The 23,580-nt window shown below is 49.9% G+C and overlaps 1 protein-coding gene across 1 annotated transcript in view; it reads left to right on the top strand.

Moving 5' to 3' along the window:
- WDFY4 (WDFY family member 4) overlaps positions 1 to 23,580 on the top strand; it is a gene marked incomplete at its 5' end in the record, with an annotated part of 233,604 nt that overhangs the window by 142,539 nt on the left and 67,485 nt on the right. Inside the window, 5 exons of the mRNA XM_080688457.1 lie at positions 7,108 to 7,185; positions 8,941 to 9,147; positions 10,681 to 10,732; positions 13,453 to 13,619; positions 22,352 to 22,500. Coding sequence (XP_080544583.1) covers positions 7,108 to 7,185; positions 8,941 to 9,147; positions 10,681 to 10,732; positions 13,453 to 13,619; positions 22,352 to 22,500 — 653 coding nt within the window. The remainder of the gene's footprint in view (positions 1 to 7,107; positions 7,186 to 8,940; positions 9,148 to 10,680; positions 10,733 to 13,452; positions 13,620 to 22,351; positions 22,501 to 23,580) is intronic.

Genomic DNA, 23,580 nt, shown 5'->3' with positions numbered 1-23,580 from the left:
AGTTACAGAGGTGCTGTGTGGGCGAGTGGTGGCCCTTTGAGATGGCCTGTGGTGACCACATGCGCTTTTTGGCTGACTCACCCTTCCTGTGTTGATATTTGAACCATCTCATTTTGTGCTTCTATAAATAGGATGGTGGGGAATGTTGTCCAGGGAATCACTGGGCTTATATCTTAGGTGCCTGGGAATAAATTACTAGCAGTGAAATGGCGAGTCAGAGGGTTAAAATGAGGTTCGGAGGGTGTCGGCACACGGCAGGTCCGTGCATACGAAACCGTGGCGTTTCTCACTGCTGAGCTCCCTCCAGGCCTGGCGTGTGCAGAGCGTGGCTGGGGCAAGGCCTGCGACTGTCATCTTGAGCAGGGTCTGAGGGCTGCCTTCAGATGTTGGCCTTTCTCATTGTTGTGAGGCCACACAACTGTGGACACAAGACTAATGAGGCTTCAAACAAACAAGTGTAATGACCGTCATCAGCAGCCACCAGGCGCTTCCTATGGGACAGCTTGGGCAGGAGGGTCACGGCAGCTGGCCAGCCCAGGGTGTCTCTGGCACAGTGGGCACCACCAGCTTGAGATCAGCTCACTTAAAGGTGACCCTTTAGATGGGATGTGCCCGTTCCCATTCCAAAGTCTGATCTGTACCCTCTAGCCAAGCCCTTCCCAGGAGGTGCTGGGGGAGCCGGGCTCAGCTCTTTAATCCAGCGCTGCATTCCCTCAAGTCTCCAGATGGCCTTCGTGGGCCCTTTGTTCTGCTTCAAAGGCTCTATACTCTCTCATGCACAGGCAGTTGCTAAGCAAAGGCCATTTAGCTCCAATAAGCCACACAGAGCGCTGTTCTGCATGTGTCCCTCATCGACATGCCACATTCCCTGCCGCCCAGGCAGAGCCTCTGCCCTTGCACCGACCCAAATTGCCCTCCTCCTGTCTCCACACCCTGGGAGTGACCATTTTCCAGGGCACAAAAGGCCTCAAAGGCCAATGGGAAAGTAGTGTTTGCTGAGCACTGAGATGTACAGGGTGGAAACGCAAGTAGGGGAGACACACATGGTTACAGTGTCCAAGAACTCATTTCCTGGCACGGCCACTTCCTGTATTGTTGGAGTTTGTTTCTCCTTGGTCAGTTCCTTCTCCCATCCTCCTAATCCACTATTCCGAACCTTTAGCATTCTGCTCCAGACCCCTGCTCAGCTCTCAGGGGAGGCAGACCACTTACCCCTTCTCCGTCCCGGAGCTAGGAGCCACCAGGTATGAACTGCCTCGCTTCCCAGTGTCCCACTTACACATGTGTCTGCAGCTGCACATCCTCAGGCCCTTCCCTCCAGCGTCCGAGCATGTGGAGCCTCCCCTTCCCCTGCTCAGGCCAACCTCTGCATGGGCTGCTGATCCCATCCTTCTTCCTCCTCCCAGAGAACCTGCATTATCATGACGTGTCTCTTTCCTTCACTTTCAACCTACTGGCGTCTACTGCCATCTCCCCCAGGCCTCATCGTACACTTGAGTTGTAGCCTCCCTCTCATGTGTCCAGCTCTGCTCCCAGAGCCTTCTTCCTTCTTCAGAGCCAAGTTTCTTGAAGGCACTGTCAGTATTCACTGTCTCCATCTCCTCGCCTCCACATTCCTAGGTGACATCCTAGTTTAATCATTCCTATGAAAAACTCTTGCAGAAGTTAGCAAGGAGGAATTTCATCAGGCAAATCCAATGGGCAGTTCAGGTCTCACCTCACACATTTCTCTGATGTGTCCACTGGGCTGACATGGCCCTCGGTCCATGGCATTTCTTTCTAGTTTTCCTTAAACTTCTCTAACCTTTCTTCTCCTGGCCTAAATCTCTCCAGGTTCTGAACCTTGTCTCAGTCTCCTCTCTGTACTGGCTCTCCATGAGTGACTGTAGCATTCCTCAGGGTTAATCTGTCATCTGATTCCTCATGACTCCCTGCTCCATATGGGTCTTAGACCTTCCACCTGAGTTTTATTCTGGGGATGTCTAGCTGTGCCTTTCCACTTCAAATTCAACGTGTCCTCATGTCACTGAAACCTGCTCTTTCTCTTGTTTTTGTGTGACCTCTCCTATTTTTCTTATTTAATTTAATTCACTCAATTAGATGAACCAGGAATTTTGGAGTAATTCCTACCATCTCATAGTCACCAATTCCTACTTTTCATATAGCTCTTAAACTGGAACCTTCTCCTTCACACATTCACTGTGTGAACACTCACTGTGCTGTCTTTATTTATTTTTACAGAAAGGAAGGGAGAGGGATAGAGAGTTAGAAACATCGATGAGAGAGAAACATCGATTAGCTGCTTCCTGCACACCCCCTACTGGGGATGTGCCCGCAACCAAGGTACATGCCCTTGACTGGAATCGAACCTGGGACCCTTGAGTCCGCAGGCCAACGCTCTATCCACTGAGCCAAACTGGTCAGGGCTCACTGTGCTGTCTTTATAGGGTCCTCAGTGTGTTCCCTACTCCCGGTCTTGCCTTCATTAACTCCATCCTTCAGCTTGCTACCAGAATGACTTATCAAAAATACTAATGGGACCACGTCAGGCTTCTATTTAAAACCTCGCATTTAGGAATCAGCTGAAACAATATCCTAGTCAGGGAGACTTCTCTGCGCATGAGCCACTTCCAGGTCCCCTCTTCTGGAACCTACTAGAATGGTATATCACACTGACTGCTTTCAAGCATTCACCAGCCTTGAATTCCTAGAATAAACCGCACTTTGTCACTAAGTATAATTCTCTTTATGTATTGCTAAATTCTCTTAGCGAGTATTTTGGCAAGCGTTTTTACATCTCTACTCATGATGGATAGGTTTCTTTTTTGTACTGCATTTGTCTGATTTTAGTCTGGGTTATAAGGGTATTGCCAGCTTCATGAAACAAATTGGAAGGTATACCCACCTTTTCTATTTTCTGGAAGATATTTTGTAAAATTTATATGATTTTTTGCTTAAAATTTTTAGAAAATTCTCAAGTGAAATCATCTGGACCTGGAAATTTATGTGGGGGGAGTGTTTAAATTATGAACTTAATAGACATGTTTCCAGAGGGACATACAGATTGTCAATAGACACCTGAAAAGATGCTCAACATCTTTCATCATCAGAGAGATGCAAATTAAAACCACAATGAGATATCACCTCACACCTGTGAGAATGGCTATCATCAATAAAACAACAAACAAGTGCTGGCGAGGATGTGGAGAAAAGGGAACCCTAATACACTGCTGGTGGGAATGCAGACTGGTGCAGCCACTGTGGAAAGCAGTACGGAGTTTCCTCAAAAAATTAAAAATGGAGCTGTTTTATGACTCAGTGATCTCACTTCTAGTAATATATCCTAGGAATTACAAAACACTAGTTCAAAAAGACATATGCACCCCTATGTTCATGGCAGCATTACTTACAATAGCCAAGATATGGAAGCAGCTAAGTGTCTATCTATAGATGAGTGGATAAAAAGCTGTGGCACCATTTATACAATGTTACTCAGTCATAAAGAAGAATGAGCCATGGCCGGTTTGCTCAGTAGTTGGAATGTTGGCCCTCGGATCTAAGGGTGGTAGGTTTGATTCCAGGTCAAGGGCACATACCTTGGTTGCAGGTTCAATCCCTGGCCCCAGTCAGGGTGCAAATGGGAGGCAATCAATTGATGTGTCTCTCTCATATCAACGTTTCTTCTTTCCCTCCCTCCCTCCCTCCCTCCCTCCCTCCCTTTCATTCTTTCTAAAAATCAATGAAATAAACATCCTCACTGAGGAGTGAGGATTAAAAATAAATAAAAGAATGAAATCTTGCATTTCTAACAACATGAATGAACCTAGAGGGTATTATGCTAAGTGAAATAAGTCAGACAAAGAAAGACAAATACCATATGATTTCACTTATATGGGGAATCTAAAAAATAAAACAATAAAACATAAAATAAAAAAGCTAAAAAATGAGCTAAACAATACAAAAAAATTAAATGAACAAACAAAACAACAAAACTCATAGATACAGAGAACATTTTTTTTTTATCCTCATCCGAGGATATGTTTATTAATTTGAGAGAGAGAGAGGAACAGGGTGGGGGATGGCAGGGCGGGGGGAGAGAGAGAAAGAGAAACATTGGTCATTGCCTCCCGTATGCATTCTGACTAGGGACTGAACCTGGAACCCAGATATGCGTCCTGACCTAGAATCCAACATGCACCCTTTTGGTAAAGAGACAATGCTCCAGCCAACTGAGCCACTGGGCCAGGGCAGAGGACATTTGATGGTTGCCAGATGGGAGGAGATTGGGGGTGAATAGGCGGAAGTGATTAAGTGTACAATTTGTCAATTATAAAAACAGTCGTGGGTATGTAAAATACAGCTTAGTGGATACAGTTAATAATATTGCAATAATTATGCATGGTGTCACATGGGTACTAGACTTAGGGTGATCACTTCATAAGTTATATAAATGTGTTTCTTGTATGCAGAATTTACTTAGGCTTTGCATTTGATTCGGTAGGACTCTGTTTATCTTTTATTTGGAGCATAGTCCATTTACATTTAATGTAATTAGTGTTATTTTTAGTTTAAATCCATTTTAATGTTTATTTTCCATTTGTAATATCTGTTGTTTGCTCCTTTTTTCCTCTATCAACATTTTATCAACTACTTTAAATTATTCTACTTATCTTCTATTAGTGGGATGTTACATATTATTTTATTATGTTTTTAGTGGTTACTCTAGAAATTACAACATGCACACTTGCTTTATGAGATATTAATGTAGTCCTAGCCAGATTTCTCAGTGGTTAGAGCATCAGCCCATGAACCTAAGGTGTTGGGTTCAATTCCAAGTCAAAGCTTTCACATCAATGTCTCTCTTTCTCTCTCCCTCTCCTACCTCCCTTCCATGCTCTCTAAAAATCCTTGGGTAAAGATTAAAAATTTAGAGTTTAATGTAAGTTAGCTCCTCCCATTTTAAACAAATGTTTAATTAAAGAAAATTAAAATACTTTACTCCATCTTTTTTAAAGTATTTTGATTCCTCATTTCCAAATTCCATAAATAGTTATTATTATTTTCCGACAGCCAATATTCATTTATATCTGCTAACATATTATTATCTCTGTGGTTTTTCATTCATTCCAAAGTTCCACGCTTCAATATGGAATCATTTTTATTCTACCTGAAACACTTGTCAGGGTTTCGCTTAGTGCAGTTCTGTTGGTGCTGCATTCTCTCCATCTTGTTCACCTGAAATGTTTTAGTTTGTTTTATTTTTGAAAGATATTTTCGCTGGGTAGAGAGTTTGAGTTTGATAGTTATTTTCTTTCAGAACATGAAGATATTTCATTGTCTTCTGGCTTCTACCATTCTTCATTCTTTTCTTTCTCTCCTTTCTTATTTATTTATTGTAAACCTCACTCAAAGATTTGTTTTTATTGATTTTAGAGAGTGAGAGAGAGAAACATCAATGTGAGAGAGAAACATTGATTGGTTGCCTCCTCTACACACCCGACTGGGGGGTCAAATCCACAACCGAGGTATGTGCCCTGACCAGGAGTCAACCCTGAAATGTTGGTGTATGGGACAATGCTCCAACCAACTGAGCCACCTGGCCACAGCTGTCCTCTACCATTCTTACTGTTCTATTTTTAAAGATAATAGGACTTTTCCCTGTGTCTTTTTGAATATTTTTCTTCATCTTTTGTTTTTGCAGTTTTACTATGATGGGATTATGTGTGGTTGTAAAAATATTTTTCTTGTTTTACTTAGGTTTGTAGAATTTGTCAAATCTATGGCTGATGTCTTTCATTTATTTCAGAAAATTCTCATTAAGTTTTCATATCGCTCTCCTCCCCTTTTGAGGCTCCAATTCCACATGTTATATGCTTTCTCCATATTACACATGTACCTAACTATCTCTATCTTTTTAATATTTTCCATATTTTTATCTCATCATATTTTAGCAAGGATATTTCTGCAACCTCATTTATCCTCTGTCCTGTTAAACTTACCCATAAAATTTATTATTTTATTTAATTCATATTACAGGTTTATAATTTTCATTTGGTTATTTTTCAGAGATTCCATGTCTCTTGCAAAATTTTCCATATTTCACTAAGGTCCATGTGTGATAACTCTAATATCTGGATACATGCTTATTTTTCTATTGATCATTTTATGGGCACATCCAGTAATTTCTGCTTGACTGTTGAACCTTTTGCATGAAGATTCTCTGTTAGGAGCTCAGGTGATGCACCTTATCCAAGGAGAACTCTCTCTGCCTTCTGGGCTGCATTTGCAGTAGGGCGATCGCTGGAAGCTGGGTTTCAGCTTTGGAAACCTGGTCTGTTTCCAGTCTTCCTGGGTCCCGATGGTGCAGCCTCCCGAGATCCCACCTAAAGCCCGAGTTCTATTGGTTTCTAGTCTCAGGCTGCGGGAAGGTTACTTACTTCTCAGCCTCTCAGCCCCCACGCTGCTTACGCGTTGGCACCTGCTTAAAGAGGAACGGCGATGCAGAAAGCAGGGCTCCTTTTTCTTCACTGTGCTGTCTTGGGGTTCTTGGTTCCTTGTGCTCTGGAAGACTTGGCGAGCCCGAACTCCAGTTTTTCTCTCCTTAGCCACCTGGGACTCCCAAAGGTACTGTCACGCTTCCCTGCTTCTCAGCCACCAATTTCTGTTTAGCTTCTCAGCCTCTTACGCATTTGCGGACTTGGAATATCTTGAGGGGAAATTAAAAAGCACAGATATGAGGCACTGAGACCATGTCAGTGAGGGGTTTTCCCCTCTTCAACACCTTGCCTCCGGAAGTCTTGGCTCTCTTGGGAGCTCTCTACTGTCTTAAAGCAGATCATTCAGATCCGGCTTTTCTATGATTCTTGAGAGGGGGATTTGTCTGCTATAAGCTGGGAGTGGAAGTAAACGCGCGCACGTGTGTGTGTGTGTGTGTGTGTGTGTGTGTGTGTGTGTGTGTGAGCTTAGGTGAAGTCTGTACTCATGAGGAGGTTATGATGAGTGTGACCACAAATCGTGGGTCACCTCCTTTGGTGTTGGTCTGAGCAGAGAAGTTCTTACTTAGCATCCGCTATCACTAAGCTGCAGCTCGTTGTCTCTCTTCTCTAGGATTTTGTGTCGTGTATTGAAAACTACAGAAGAAAAGGACAAGAGCTCTATGCATCTTTACACAAAGATTACGTGCAGGTAAAACCAAAACAGCTCCTTCCTCTGCACAGAGACCAGAACCCACCTGGACCTGCTCTAAAAAAGCAGAAGGGCCTTTGGTTTAAGTTCTAGCTGCCTACATCAGTTCTTGGTCATCGCTGAGTCAGCCCGGCTAATTGTGCCGGGGATTTGCATGCACACTCAGACAGCGGAGGAGCTGGCGATGTGTCTCTGTGAGTGTCCACAGGGTCCTCAGGCCCCTCTGCTGGGAGTGAGGGGCACTTGGTAAACACAGCAGGCACTGTCACTCTCAGAGAGCTTCACTCTAAAGGAGAGAGATCCATCCAATAACTGCAGAAATAACTAGATCATTATAACGTGATGAACAATAGACTAGGAAAATACAGGTCCAATGAGAGCTTATAACAGAGGAAAGGGTTTAATTTGGGCAGATTGGAAGCTTGCTGAAAGGAACTGCCTTTTAAGTGGAGATCTGAAGAAGGAGGACTATGGACTAAAGTATTTTGGGAAGTGTTTTTGGCAAAGGGAGGCCCTGGGTGAAGTCCCGAGGCAGGAAAAAGCTGGAGTCATCAGTGACCTGGAAGGAAAAGAAGTGACTGAGACCTGAGCTGGGAAGGGACAGGGTGGAGACCGGCTGGGCTGGAGCAGCAGTGCTTGCCCCACATTAGGGCGTTGCCTTTTCTCCTCGGGCAGCGGTGCCAGTGCTGAGGGCAGGCTTAGCCCTGCAAGCACCTCTGAGGCCTGTGCCCGTGCAGGAGGTGAAGGGCGTGGCTGCCATGCTGTGAGCTCCCTGTTTGACTCTCAGGTCTGCCTCCACCTAGGCCTGCCATCTGAGCCTGAGGGCCCCCATCTTTAAGGTGGACAACCCTTCCGTCCTGGGAGGTGAGGACCCCTGGGAAGCACGGAGGCAGGAAGGCCTATGTGCAGGTTTGGACTGGCTAAGAAGCTGTAGTCAGTTTGTTTTATTGTTAATAAAATAAATAAAAACAAAAAACAATGGGTAATAATTAGGACATAACGTATAGTACTAGAAGCTTACTAATTCCAGCAGTTACTTCGTAATTGCTCTGTTCCAGAGCCTGTGCCAGGCATGGAAAAGCCAAGCTTATAATGGCACTGCTCTACCCAGAGGGTTTTTACAGTGAAGAGAGGGGTAAGGAGTCAAGGAGTGAATGCAAACGGGGCGGCGAGGCCAACACTAGATGTTCTACCACGAGGAGAGGAGCAGTGGGGGCAAAGAGCCATTGGGAGTATTGGGGTGGGGTGAGGAGCCAAGGAATGGTGAAACAGTGGTGCCCAAGGGTGGGGGAAAACAGGCTCTGATCAGCGTGAGCCAAGCTACCTGGCCTACGTCCTCCATATGAGCTCGCTTGGGAGTGCACAGTGCGCCTGGGAGTCTCTAGGGGGTCAGGAGACCTGCAGCCTGCAGCCCAGAAACAGCTGCCAGACTCGCTCATGAGTAACTGTTTTCAGACACAGCAGGGTTGGGGGAGGTGAAGGTCAGGTGGGAAGGACAGAAGCTCAGCAGAGCCTCCAAGCCCAGAAAGAAAGGATCCAGCCTCTTAGAATGCAGCCTGGCTTGTTCTTAGCAGGAGGCCTGACTGGGGCCCAGAGTTGAGAAGGTTGTATGGAGTTTTACTGTTGATTGACTTAGACCTGAGAAAATCCACATTCTGAGGCGAGTCCATAAAGGACTTTCCAAGTGTCTAACTTTTTACGACAGACTGTCTCCATGTTCGGGGGAATGCTCTCACCCACTGCTCTGTTTCGCAGAGGCGGAGGTGCGGTGACCTCAATGCAGCCAGAGCCTGGGCCCAGATCCAGGAGCAGCTTTTTGGGGAGCTGGGCTTGTGGGGTCCGGCAGCAGAAGCCACACCCTGTTCCCGGTGGGAGCTGGACTGGAGAGAAGGGCCTGCCCGCATGAGGAAGCGCCTCAGACGCTCGTCTCCCAAGGCAGCCCAGCATGCAGAAGGGCTCCAGGTAAGTCCCATGCAGTAGGGCGCAGAAGCAGGCCTTGGGGGGCAGCCTCCGTAACTTCTCCATCCGTCCGTCCGGTGTTGTTTTCATCGGGACTTCTGGTGTGCTTCTGAGAGCTCTGATGTGGGCAGGTGGGGGAGAAAATGTATGTGGGGAAAGGCAGAATTGCTCTGCGTTATTCTTGATGCAGTTTCAGAAAAAAGGAATCGCTAACCCTCGCAGGTAGTGGCGGAGGGAAGCTGTGAATGAATGGATGAGTGGAGGAGTGGGTGAGTGGTTCAGATCGGCACCACTGACCCAGGCCACAATGCCATCCACAGAGCCCAGAGTTTGGAAAGAGCCAGGCTATGGTCACTGTCAGCTCGCACAAGGTGTTTGTCTGGAGCAGGCGTGGCCAGTGCTGCTCTAGACATTGTTATGCAAGCGCATCACATAGCACCTTTACAGTAGACGTTCCTTGAACTCAGCCATTTCTGCAAGCTCCAGCTGGTGACCCATTTCTTCTGAATGCATGGAAGCTGCACTGAACCCTAAGCAGCGGAGTCTAGCAGACCGCGGGTGTGCTGCACTAAAGCTTGAACTCATGTCATCGAACTTACATTTTTGCCTTTAAAGGATGGGGAGCCAGTTGAATTGGTAGTGGACTAGAAAAATTGGTAGTGGAATAGATTTTTATTTCTTCATCGAACAATCCTGATTGAAGATATTCTAAAAGCCAGCCTTCCAGACACTGGAACACAAGACAGTGTTGAGTTTGTTTTTTAGTCTGTGACATAGAACCTTTTATCCACATTACATCCTTTATAAAACTCAATGAAAAATTATAATTCATTTATTCAGTAGACACTTGAATTTTTAATGGATTGCCAATAACCATCTGGTGGTATTCAGTACTCTCAATGCATTTCTGAAGAAATGGAGGCAGGAGAAATAAGTGGCCTGGCCCGGCCGGCGTGGCTTGGTGGTTGAGTGTTGACCTGTGAACCAGGAGGTCACAGTTCAACCTACTCAGGACACATGCACAAGTTGCAGGCTTGATCCCCAGTGTGGGGCGTGCAGGAGGCAACAGATCAATGATTCTCTGTCATCATCGATGTTTCTGTCTCTTTCTCGCTCTCCCCTTCTCCCTGAAATCAATCAAAATACATTTTAAAAAAGAAGTAGCCCGCACAGTGTGCAGGTGACCAGCCGAGGGCTGCTGTGAAAGCAGGCCGCTGGCCCCGAGCCTCTCCACTGTGGCCTACTCCTCAGGCCTGGGATGCTATCTAATCCCACTCTGGCATCATTTGGGTAATTACTGTAATTGTACTTAATGGAAGATTGTGGGTTTTCTCCCCTTTGACTTGGGAACATTAATACTTGCTTTTTACTGTGGTCCTTTAGGATTCAGCATTTTCTCTTGCATCTGAGTCTTAAGAATGAGATTTATTTGAAGGGGTCATGTGTATGTGTATGTTTTTGTGAATATGGGGAATGGGGGGGGTGCATGTAGGTAGTACCCAGGATTTAATTTCTTTTTCTCTGATTTTATTTCAGGAAAGCCAAGACAGAAATGGTGATATTTCTCAAACAAATGCTGAAAACAGAGGTATTCAGTTTATCAACTATTTTTTATTTAAAAATTAAACCAGTTGTTGGTTTTATTTAAGATCTTATTAGCGACATGGAATTGATATCTTGGGAAGAGGATGCTGCAGGTCCAGAGAGGGCAGGCCGACTATGTGCTCCGTGCTCTCAGAGCCGAGTGGGCTCTGTCCCAGGCCCAGAGTGCCCCAGGGCAGACTTGATAGTAGCGTTGCCACAGTAAATGTTTTTTCAGGGATCTATCTTGTCAACTTGCTGAACCAGGGAAACCTTAAAAGTGCCCCAAACAGTACAAATACATGCTCAGTGTGTGACCTGCAACACAGGGGAGGGAAACAACAGGCCGTCTTAGTGTAAAAATGGGTGAAATACTAATGCTTCTTACACTGACTTCTCTGATTGTAAAAATGACAGTTTACAACAGCCCCTAACCCACGGGGTAGGTCGCAGGACCGTGTACTGTGGGTTCCTACACACACACCTTCCCACTTAAAGGAGAAGCCTGTGGCTTCTCTGGGGCGTATCCCAGTTGCCAGCACCACTGCTCCCGAGCGTTGAGGCCGTTGTTGAGTAAAATGGGCGGATTGAGCACAAGCCCTGAGATCCGGTGGCAACTGCTCTGATAACTGAGACGGCCACTAAGTGGCTGACAGACAGGAGCGGACAGCAGGAGGCGCTGGACAAAGGGCAGACTCACTTCCTGGATGGGAGGGGCGAGATTGTAGAGTTTTCACCATGCAACTCAAAACAGTGCTCAATATGAAACTTATGAACTGTTTATTTCTGGAATTTTTTATTTAATATTTTTGGACCGCATTCGACTATAGTTAACTGACACTGCAGCAAGTGAGACCAAAGATAAGTGTAGTATTTCCCAAATGAAAAACATACTTCGAATAATATTTTAAGTTTATGCTTACTCTTTATTTGTATAATATTCATGGAGGAAATTGATTGAGTCAACTTGCTAAAAATACAGGTTTGCTTCTCAGAGGTCATTTTGGCAAGAACACATTGACATACACACACACACACACACACACACACACACACGCACACACACACACTGTTTCTGGTTTTGTGGTTTCTCTTGGGCTGCCTTTGGCTTGGACACTCCCTGTCTGTGACATGCACTGTGCCCTAGGCTGCAGCTAGTGTCATATTTTAACCAAATGACAGCTTCTTGGTGTTGATCCTCTTGTCTCTGGGACCGTAGTGTTGGGCTTCTTGGTGAGCTGGCTCTCTGGCCATTTTGCAGTGTTGCCCGGAAGTGAGGATCCTGGGCTCGGATCAGGTTGATTTGGGGGGGTCATAGGACATAGGGTAACACTGCAATATCTGTTTGCTTCTCATCTTCCCACCCTGAGACCCACACTCAAAGGTCAGAGTGAGAACCTGCCGCTCCCTCCTCCGGAGGGTGGCCGCAGAGAGGGCAGGTGGAGGTGTGCTGACCTCACTGGGCCTCCGTCTGGCCTGCTGAGTCCCTGGTCCCTAGGGACTCAGTCAGCAGAGAAGAGAGGCCTGATTCTCCTCCATGCCTTCCCATGTGCCTATGACTGCACCGCGCTCTTCCTGCTGGGGAAGCCTGTACAGTGTGCTGTGAGCAGCAGGCACTGCCATTCACCCAGAGGTGAGAGTCCCAGGCAGGGCTGAGGTCAAAGAGGTGAACATCTTGGCATAAAGAAAATGGCTACAGCCCCTGGACGGCAGGCAGGTGCTGCATGACCACTCCAGGCAGGTGGACACCAGGACAGGGTGGAGGAGTAGGATCTAGAAATCCACGTGGGTATGTGCTTAGCTGGCACCCAGTGGGCAGCCTGTGTGCAGCCTTAGGAAATGAGCGTGGCTGTGGCTATGGCTGTGCACAGGCACGACTGCAGGGCCCCAGCTTCATGGTAGCGCAGAACCAACGAGTCCGAGAGGGCTCAGGGGATCCTGAGGAGCCACACAGTGGTGTATTGTTTGCAAAGAACTTTCAGTGGAATAGGAAAGTGCTCATGATATGATCTTGAGTTTAAAAAATATTAGAAAAGCTGTAAATGCTGTGTAATTCCTACTATGTCAGAAATTACACAGATGCGTGCCTATACATACATGTGCAGGAAAGGTATCAGAGGTACATCAACCAAGTGTGAACAGTGAGGACAATCGGCCTAGAGTTGGCGCTTACTCTGACGGACACGCAGCTCGGCCTCGGCCTGGGTTCTCAGCAGCCCTTTACCTTGCGCACAGTGCGGGCCTCCCTCAGTGTCCCCATTGTCAGCTGAGGCTCTGCAGACTCCCACCTGGGCAGCACCCGATGAAAAATGCCCCTGCAAGTCCCAGCTCAGAGAAAGCATTACTGAATAGCAGTTGCTACTATCAGTACTAATTCTGGGTACACATTTGTTTTATTTCTCACAACTTCATGATTTTCCCAAATTTTTCTTATAATTAGAAGATAATGCTTCCATAATTAAAACAACAATAAACACTCTTTTCAAAGAGCAAACAAAGTGAAGCTCAGATCCAACAAACCCTAGCGAGCAGCTCGGCCTGTGTCTGACCACCTACAGGCTCAGGTGCGTCCACTCTCAGCAGCAGCAAGGGACACGTGGACCTGCACACTGGTCACGTCTCCCCTGACCCTTGCTGTTCCTCCCAGAGACTCAGGCCTGACTGCACCCCACCCCTGGTGACATCAGGTGGCTCATGCCAACACTGTGTCCCCTTATGCCACTGCAGGTGAGCTGACCCCCAGGGAAGCTGAGGGTGAGAGCGACGAGGTGGCAGCAGACTGCACCCGGCTGACCTTCTTCCCTGCCCTAAATGAAAGTCAGCACTCCGAGGATTTCCTGGAACTGTGTCGGGAAAGACAAGTTATTTTACAAGAGCTTCTTGACCATGAGAAGGTAAGACGGCCCATCATGACTGTTCTCTCAGGATGATCCGACATGAGCGAGTGAGGCCTCCCTTACTCACTGGCACGGTGACCACTCCCTTCCCTCTGAAAACCCAAGGAGCACGCTGCGAGTGTGTGTGTCCAGGGAGGTGTGCAAAGGGACCCACATGCCCTGCACCAAAATGCCTTGAAGGTGTAAATCGCGCTGATGAACTACTGAGTGAATGTGCTCTAACCTTTATAATCCTGGGAGAGCAGTTTTCAGTGTAGAATTCTTGACCTTCGCCTAGTCCAGCACCTCAGCCCTGCCTGTAGCCTGACCACACGAGGGTGCATCTACATCTTGAGGGCCTGGGGGTGTGCTTGGACACCCCGGCCCTACGTCCAAGCTGTCCCCACAGCGCCCGCCTCGCAGGCCCCAGGTGAGCACACTTTGGCACCGTGGGCCCTCAGCAGGTGCTCTGGCCCCTGGATCAGTGCCCAGGTGCAGGTGTGGTGGGCTCACCGGAACGGCTCTGGTGGGCCATCATTGGAATACTGCCAGCCACACCCCTATCTCTCAGAGTACATACCGGGTCCTCTCCCAATTCTTTCCCTGGCTCTGCCGAGGAAAGCCTCTGCGCTGGCCCAAGGGAACACACTTTACAAGCCTGCGGGCTGGGCGGTGGGCGAGGTCAGGAATGTACATCACAGCCGAGAGCAAGGCCCAGCCCAGTCTGTGTAGCAGGATGCCTGTGGCATTGGTGCTAATCTCTGATAGGCTTGCTTTTCCGACTGTCTCACCCAGGGACATTTCTGTCAAGAGGCCTTGTTGGGGGAGCAAGAGCCTGAAGCCCACAGGTGGATGCTTTCCCAGGTCCCAGAGCGGGTGGCTGACTTTCCCAGCAGCCCAGGGGTGGGGTGGGGGATTGGGGGGTGGATGACTTTCCCAACTCAGAGGGGCTGGAGGGTCTGCCTGGGCCTGCTGTCCTTCTGAGATGCGCATGATGAGATAGTGGGTCAGAGTGGAGCCCATGAGAGACCTGATCTGCGGGGCTGGGCCCCTCTAGGAGTTCTGTGCCCCCTACAAAATGCCACATTTTGTGGAAAAGAGGGAAGTTGCTGGGCTTGGAACCTGGAGTGACGTGTGGTGACACCGAGGAGGCCCTGAATGTAACACCTGAGGGACGAGGAACACAGGGAGGCGGCCCCGGAGCTTGAGAATATCACTGGCCAGAGGAGGGAGTCAGGTCTAGACTGGACAGGCTCTGTGGAGCGGCCAGGCTGCTGTGGCACAGGGGCCTCTGTGACCAAGCCCCAGACAGCTCCACCAGCCAGGTCCTCGCGGCCCGGTGCCCACCTGCTCATGGCTGTGACGGAGGCCTCCTGCTGGCTGAGCCTGTCCGGTGTGCCCATCCACAGTGCCCTGCTCCCTCCACTGCCTCCCTCCAGGGCGCAGGCCTCTACTTACTTCTGAGTCTGCCTGCAGTTGCTTCAAGCAGGGCAGGCTTGGCTTCATCCCTGTCTCTCTTCTATGACGTAAGCATGATGGGCTCTGCCCAGGGGAGACACAGCTATGTCAGGAGGTCACATGCCGGGCACCAGCCGGCGGATCTGAGGGGTGGTAGGGGCTCAGGGGTAGGCCACCCGCTTGCAGCTGTAACCGGGGCTGCTGTTATGGCCTGGGGTCCCTGGCTCAAGAGGGGCGAGCACTGGGTGGAAGCCTTTTTGGGAGCAGCTGGGATATGGCTTGGCAAAGGCTGGCTACCATGGCAACTCTCCCACCACCACCACCAGGCAGGCAGATGCCAGCGATTAGTGCAGGAGCAGCTTGGCATAGGCTGAGTGCTCAGACAGACTCGGGGCATCGTCCCGCTGGTTATCGCGTCATTCGCAACCTTGGCAGCTGGTCATCTGGGGCCCTTGCTTTGTGCTTGTCATCTAGCGTCTCTCCTAGTGTCACCGGGGCCCTGTGACGGAGGCTTTGTCAGCTCCATTTTAAAGATGGCAAAACAGGGCCCTGGGGACTGCTAACCAGAATTGCTAGGTTCCAGCTCAGGTCTATCTCACGCTAAGTTCACATGACTTCATTCTCCACTGTCTCCCAGCACCCTGCCTCGGGCAAGTTGCATAAACTCTCGGCCACCCTGGCCTTCAACACCCTTCCAGGCTGGGAGCTTCCTGTAGGACCTCTCTGGTTAGCGGTGGCCAGACGGGCAGGCCTCTAGGTCCCTCACACAAGGTGTCTCTGCCTGGCACAGAGCACGCCAAGCACACGCCAACCTGCTCACCTGGGCATGCCTGAGCGGACAGGGGCTGGAAGCAGAGGAAGGAAGGACTGTTGCACTGACCCTGACCATAAATGTATTCAAAGACACAGAAGGCCCATGCACGCAGGTGTGTGTGTGCGGGTGTAGGGAGGTGTTCCTGCACTTCCTGGCTGATACTTTCTGCTTGTGTGGAGACAGTTTATAGCAAGTATTGGATGCAAGCAGGGAACACCCTAATTTGGATGTCTTCATAAAACCTGTGGCGGGTGCTTTTTCTAAGGAAAAGCTTGTCCAGAGAGTGTGTGTGGCGGGTGTGTGCCCAGCTCAGAACACCGGAGCACCTGCCTTCCCGGGGTTGCCACTAAGGTGGCCAGGCAGTCCTGCAGGGAGATCCTGCCCCTCTTCTTCAGCATCTCAGCAACACTCACGTCTATTGCCTTTGCCGGACACAGCCCAGGGGGCTCCAGAGCACATCCTCCTTCCAGGTTTCTGGATGGCTCATCCCCCCCCCCCCCCACACACACACACACAGCAGGCCTGAGCTCAGGGTGGCAGCAGCTCGCTGGTTTCTCTATGTGATCATTGGAGCTCTGGTCGCCTCCAGCGATACCTGGGACAGTAATTGTTTTATGCCACCTCTTTGTCATTGATTAATGATTCCCAGATTCACAAACACGTTTCTCTGCAAACAGCTTCATTTGCCTTGAAGGGTGGTTGATTTCGTGTATGTCAATTGTGCGCCCCAGTCGCCACTGTGCTGCTGGGAGGGTCCCTGTGCCCTCCACGAAGCGAGGCCCAGGCCCAGCCGCAGGGTGGTTTTCGCTACTGCTGTCCCCTTCACTTACATTTAAAATGGAACGTTCCGCATTTTTACGCAAGCTCAGGGTGAGGTCTTAGTCGGACCTGGGTAGAAAGGAACGGCTCATAGGGAGAAACCTCTGCTCTGGGCGGACAGCAGGAGCAGTGACCAGCTCGTCACGGGGATTTTCACAGAGGAGTCTGTAGGCGAAGAAGTGCCTTAACCTTCCCATGTTTTAACTTCCCGTCGGGGGAACCCATGGCGGACTTTCTAGAATGTGGGGCTGACGTGTCAGCCCTCCTTAACACCTTCATAGAAGCTCTTTGGCATATTTGACATATTTTGTGCACAGCCACTCCTGGGCTGGCCTGGCCCCTCCCTGGACCTGCCTCCCTCACCCTTATGTGCACATACATACCCCTCAGACCTTGTACTCTAATGAAACAGAACTACTTGTACTCTGCAAACACATTCAGCTGGCTCTAGACTTCATGGCTAGGAATGCTCCCCCCTGGTTTTATCTTTTTAACCCCTTACCCAGCCTGGGGGTCCCCTCCCTGGGAACCACTTCTCTGATGTCACCTCTGTCACCCTGCTCTATCCCACAGAGCGCCGGTAGCTGCCTGCTGTGCTGGGCCGGATGTCTGCGCCTCCATCTCTCCTGTTGGAGGCCTCCATTCCCCTTTGCCCCCTGTGTGCCTAGGAGGGTGTGGGGCACACACTGCAATTCAGCGTGCATGTTCAATGACTGCACGACCACCTAGAGGAGGTCTGAGAGATGCTTCCTGAGGTGAGGCCTGGCCTTTCAGAGCTTCCTGGTGCCCACGGCCAGTGTCTCAGGTACAGTCTCCAGGTGACCTGCACCGGAATCACTGGGGGTGCCTGCTAAAATGCAGACGCCAGGGCCACTCTGTACCGCTGGTGGGAACCTCTGGGCTGCAGCCTGGGAATAGGCGCTTCGGCAAGCACCCAGGTGGTCTCACATGTACCAGCTGGAGTGAGGGCCTGAGATCCACAGGCCTAGGCAGAGCTGCCCCAGTGAGAACCACGCTCCATTTCAACCACCAACTGGCAAGTCCTGCTTCATGCCGCTCATGCTGGCCCCTGCACTGGGAACAGCCTCCAGAACTCGTAGCACACTCACTGTCTACTACCGACCCCTCCGTCCACGTGGCCTCTGTGTGGCTAGGGCTGGTGGGCGCCCACGGTCGTGTCAGTGCACATTTGGTGTATTTTGTGGAGATGGTGCAGGAAGGCAGGCGGGCTTAGCTGCTGCATCTGCCTGAGAGCTGAGCTGTGCAGAGATCCACACCTGTCTTTCTTCTCAGATTTGCCAAATTGGTGTTCATAAAACCATACCTCTGTATCGTTTTACTCTTTTCTTTGATTACTAGTGTGCCTGAATGCTTCATCTCAATGTGATTGAGGTGTGAGGAGTGGATGCCAGACTCCACAGACAGCCAACATAACTTCACTTACATCCGTTCTCTCCTTTTTGAGCCCCACCTTTTCCTCAGCCAGCTGTGCTTTTCTGAAAAAATGAGCATATCCTTCCACCTGCCAGGGTCACCAGGCCTGCTGATGGCAGCTCGGCAGGCAGAGGCGTGCAGAAGGCACCCAGGATCCGCGTGGGCAGGATCCACATGGGCAGGATACACGTAGGCAGGATACATGTGGGCAGGATCCGCGTGGGCAGGATACACGTGGGCAGGATCCGCGTGGGCAGGATACACGTGGGCAGGATCCGTGTGGGCAGGATACACGTGGGCAGGCCACACGTGGGCAGGCTAAAGCATTCTCTGCAGTAGACTTTGCACAGATATTCGAGGATGGACACGTCAGCTCTGTTCTGGGCCCCTCACGTGACAGCTCTGTGCCTGGTTTCCACCTGGAAACAGGGCACTGCACTCACTGCAGATGCAGAGCGTGGGAAAGGACCTAGAGCGCCTGAGTGGACCTCCTGCTCTGACATGCCTGAGGCCTGGCTCCCAGAGGGCCTGCTGCGTGGCCTCCAGGACCGTCCCAGTACATGGTTGCCCTCTACCTTCAGCTTTGGATTTCCAACAACCTGTCCCTTTCACACAGGGCCAGGGGTGGGCACACCTTAGTTATTTCCTAGTCAGGAGTGACAATATCTCATCCCCCCCCCCCATCTCAAAGAAATTCTACTTATGGAGCAGAAGTTCTAGCCTTTCTAAAACGATCGGATAGACACGTGGCATGAGAGACTTCTTAATCACAAGCAACGTGGGGTGGAGCTCTCCCAGGGCGATTTAAATGGGAGAGCAGGTAACAGTTCACTTGGACTCATTTTCCAGTTTTTAATGCTGTTTTTTTTCCAGCAGAATCAATCTTTAAGCTATTAACCCGGCTCTCACCAGACATTCTCCTTGCGGTTTGGTTTATTCTCATCGTTACTTAGTCTCCCCGACGGGAAGGACCTGGAGACCATGGCGATGCTGCCCACAGAGGTTGGGCGAAGGCGGGCACTGTGGGGAGGGAGAGGGTTTGGCGGTGCAGAGGCCAGGGCTGGTGCCACTGTTCCACGTGTCACACATGAACTTGAGAAAAGTGTAAAGCCTGGTGTAGCCCTCCTAACAGTGCCGGCGAGAGTGTACCTGGTGCCACCTGTGGGAAGGCATCTGGCAATAGTTTCCAGAGTTTAAAAGGCCATACCTGGGCCCACAGTCCTACTTGTAGGAATTTAACCCACAGGTTTACTTGTGTGCAAAGTGACATTGTACTGGATGGTCACTGCAGCAGCCTCTGTAATGTCACAACATTAGAAAACAACGCAAAGGAAGAGGGTATTGCGCCACTAACTCGGCATGCATCGCACCCATTACTAAGGTGGGACAGCTCAGAGAGAGAGACTTGGAGGGTCTCCAAGGTGGGCAGACAGAGCAAAACGGCAACAAGAGCAATGCGCTGCTTGTGTACAAAGGGGCCATGTGGAAAACATGCCTATGGTTTCACAGAATTTCTTCAGAAGAGTACCCGTGGGAGAGGCAAGCCTCCCCTCTGTCCTCCTATTAGAGTGTCCAGCTGGCCTGAGGGTGGCATTGACAGACACAGCTCAACAGGAAAAGCATACACAGTTGATTTCACGTGTGCACATAGCCTTCACAGGAACACGGAGCCTCTGTGTACGTAGGCATCGGTGTGTACACACAAGGTCGAACAGAGCATCCCTGTCGGGGGAACGAAAGCAGGTGGGGAGCTGGAAGAAGCTAGGGTTAGCTCCGGTTTGTTTGGACAGATCTCTTGGCCTTGACTCCGAATCTCCTTTCCCCCGACTCACATGGGGCTGCATTGCTTGCTTCTAGGAAGCCAAGGCGAGGCCAGGGTGTCCTGCTGTACCTGCTGCTTCTCAAGTGTCTTTAACGGAAAGCAATCCTATGCCAAGGTGCATGTTTTGGGTACACATATCTGGTCCCCTTCTATACAGCCACACAGTAATGGTGGCTGCCTCTGGGCAAGCTGCCAAGGAGGCTGGGGGCTCCACTCCCTGCCTCAGTCCCCAAGGAGACATGATCCCCAGTCCTTCCTAGTTTTGTTTTGTTTTGGTCTGGTTTTCCACAGCTTGTCTAGTAGAAGTTCCTGTCAGTTCTACCTCTTCTTGTTTTGATTCACGCCCCCTTCCTCCCCCTCCCCTCTGGCACCCCATCAAAGCCGTCATCCCTCCTCAGGACCGCTGAAGTGGCCACATGCTATGACCCTCCTTCCACTCTTGGCTCTTTCCAATCTATCCACCATCCAGTGGCCAGCGGCCACTTTCAGAAATGACCCTTCCTTGGCTTCTATTGAAACCCAAATGAAGCTCAATGGGCCTACCAGGCCTCAAGGCCCCGTGACCTGAGCACCCCCACTTTCTAGCTTTGTGTCGGCCATACTGATCTCTTTTCTCCCTCCCTGCCTCGGCTACGAATGGAGTGCTCCCTTTCCCTGGAATGTGTTCTCTCAGCTTGTCCTCTCTGGACAAGTTCCTCTCTGCCTTATCACCAGGCACCCCGGTTCCCCCTCTCAGCACCCATCACCATTTGTAATCATTTATTGGTTGTCATGTTTGTGCGCCAGCCATCTTCCCCTATTGGACATGAAGTCCCATGAAAGTAGGGTTATTGCTTATCTTGTCCCTCCCTCTATCCCCACGCTTGCCTCAGAGCCTGGCAGGTAGTAGGTGCTGAGTCCATAGCTGTTGAGTTGATAAACGTCTGGATGGATGAATGAAGATGAAATGAGTCTGTGTTGAAAGTGGCTCTGAAGGTGGGTTGAGGGCCAGGTCCAGTAGAGGCAGGAGGACGGAGAGCCAGCTGTCCCCAGCAGGCTTATCACGGGAACCAAGACCCTTGGCTTGTCCTCAGGAGAAATAGTTCAGAAATGGCTTGTCCTGGACAGTAGTGAACGAGCCTGTGGTGACCCTTTGCCCGCACGGACCAATCGCATTGGACACAGAAGCCAGATAGCTCACACAAGGCCTGTTCTCTCCTGTGTCCTCTTCCCTGCTCCCCAAGGTGAACAGGAAATGTGGCTCCAATCTCTGGTGAGATTCTTGTCTCTGGACCTCTTTTAAATTTTATTTACAAATTAGAGTAAAACCTCCCTTGCCCAATTGTAAAAATTATATTGGTTAATGTGTAAAAGGATTACAGTGGTCATATGGTTAGAAGTAAAAATAAAAACAAAGTGAGCTCCTCTTTTGTGTAACTGGAATTGGCACAGAACTACCCTGAGAAAATGCTGGGCTGGCCTTATTCTTGGTCCATTCGGGCTCTTGTCATCTGGAATTTACTTATTCCCTCACTGATTTCTTTGGAAATATATTCCATTTAAGGACCCACTAATTCCCTCCTGGGTGTAGGACTCTGGGCCACACCAAGCCATTGTCCAGGTCTGGAAAGCCAACCCTGAGCCCAGAAGTTTATTGGGAGTGAAGGTCCAGGCTGGGCAGGGGAGAGGTGATCTCAGTGGAGGCTCAGCTGTTTCCACAGGAGCTTGAGATCTGGTGTCCTCCTGCATGGGCACTGGTGGCCAGTTCCACACTGGATGGCCAGTTGTTGGGCAGAGACTGCCCTGGGGAAGGGAGGAGCCCTTCGGCTGGCGCTGTCTCCAGCTGTGGCCATTCTGGAAAGCTGCCAACGTTCCAGCTGCCGAGAGAATGGCCCTGAAGTCTGAAAGAGGAAGCAGTGCCCGTCTGCACACCCGTGGGCTGGCCTTGGCCTTATAGACAGCAGCACAGTCTTGCACTGTGGCTCTCGGCAGACCCGTTCCTGTCCTGGCTCGGCCACCTCCCAGCTGGTCCCTGGACAAGCTCCTTTGCCTCCATAACTGAGAAGCCTGTACTCAAACACGTTCCTCACTGTTAACTACAGAAGGTTCAGGGCAGTTGTGGAGCGGCATCCCTGAGAGGAAGGCTGCGTGCAGAAGGCAGCAACAAGCACTCATTCATCCACACGCCATGGGGTGGGTGCGCTGGCCTGGGGAGAGTAGGTCCTGAATGGGGAATTGGGTGTAGAAGTGCCACTTAGACTGTGAAGTGCAGTGCAGTACTGGGCAGTGGCTTTGTTCTTACAGGGTGTGGCTCCCGCTCCCTGTTGGAGCCCAACCACTGACCAGCTCTGCCCTTCTGCCCTCCACAAAAATGACAGCCATGCTTCTCTGCCCACTGCCTGACTTTGTGCCCTCCCCCTTCAGGTGACACAGAAGTACTCCGTGGTGATCGTGCAGGGTCACCTGGTCTCTGAGGCGCTCCTGCTCTTTGGCCAGCAGCACTTCTACATCTGCGAGAACTTCACACTCTCCCCCGTGGGTGATGTCTACTGCACCCACCACTGCTTATCCAAGTGAGTGCCCACTTGCCCCTCGGACTCCTTCCTGAGCCCCAGTCTTCTTTCTCAGCCACCCTCCCCACTAGCCCTCGTGCCTTGTTCTTACTGTGGGCTTGGGTTTGGGCCAGAAACTGAGCCATGAGATAAAACAGAAGAACCTTAAGGCATAGGCACTCTTGACCATGGTTCTTCAAAGCTAAAATCTGGGATGAAGAACGGCGTGGCAGCTCCTTGTGCCTCCCCTGGTGTGGGACTGCCAGGGACAAAGAGGGTCTCTCTGTAGGTTATTGGTAATGGAATCCAGTCTATCAGCTCACTCGTTCAGCAACTTGCTGGTTGCTCACTCATGTAAGACATTAGTCACTGCCCCTTCATGCCCAGCAAGTGCCACCAGCACATAGGCTCCTTGGGAAGAATGTGGAGCACACCAGCACCACAGGACAAAACATCTGCTCTGGGGAGACTCTTCAGGTTGCACACGGGAAAGGGTATGCTGAGGAAGGGCTACTTGAGGAAGATCTGGGGCTTGTAGGGGGTGAGATTTGGGTAGAAATTTGAAGTCATTTTATACCAACTACACCAGAGGTCTTTAGCAGGAAATTCTGAGGATCTTTTTTAGGATCAACTGCATTTGGTCTATTTGGGTTCAGTCAGGCTCTTACTGATGAGTTCTCTGTGTTATAGAGTCCAGCTGTTGGAACCACATTGGCCATGTTTGCACTGTTGCCAGGACTCCAGTTGTCAAGTTGTATATTTTCAGTTGATCATTGCTTTTGGAAAAATTTGGATGATGATTTCTTCATCCAGAGACAAGCCTGGACTTTTCTGGTTAGCCAGGGCTTAAATGACGACAAAACTCCTCTTAGATAGCCCAGTGACGCTCCAATTAGCTTACATTGAATCACCTGGAAGGTTTGTTAAAGCAGACTTCTGGGATCCACCTTCACCCCAGTTTCTAATTTGGCAGATCTGGGGTAGGACTGAGATGTCACCAAGTACTCCTGGTGCTGATGCTGAGAGGTAACCAGCTGAGAGCCACTGCTGTAGACTATGGGAAGGAGTCAGAGTCGGACCTGCCGATAACAAGAGTTTTAA

The sequence above is a fragment of the Plecotus auritus genome (genome assembly GCF_963455305.1).
Source record: "Plecotus auritus genome assembly, chromosome: 9".
Classification (NCBI taxonomy): Eukaryota; Metazoa; Chordata; class Mammalia; order Chiroptera; family Vespertilionidae; genus Plecotus; species Plecotus auritus.
Note: the sequence above shows the minus strand (reverse complement) of the source record. Positions and strands in the feature narration are given on the sequence as shown.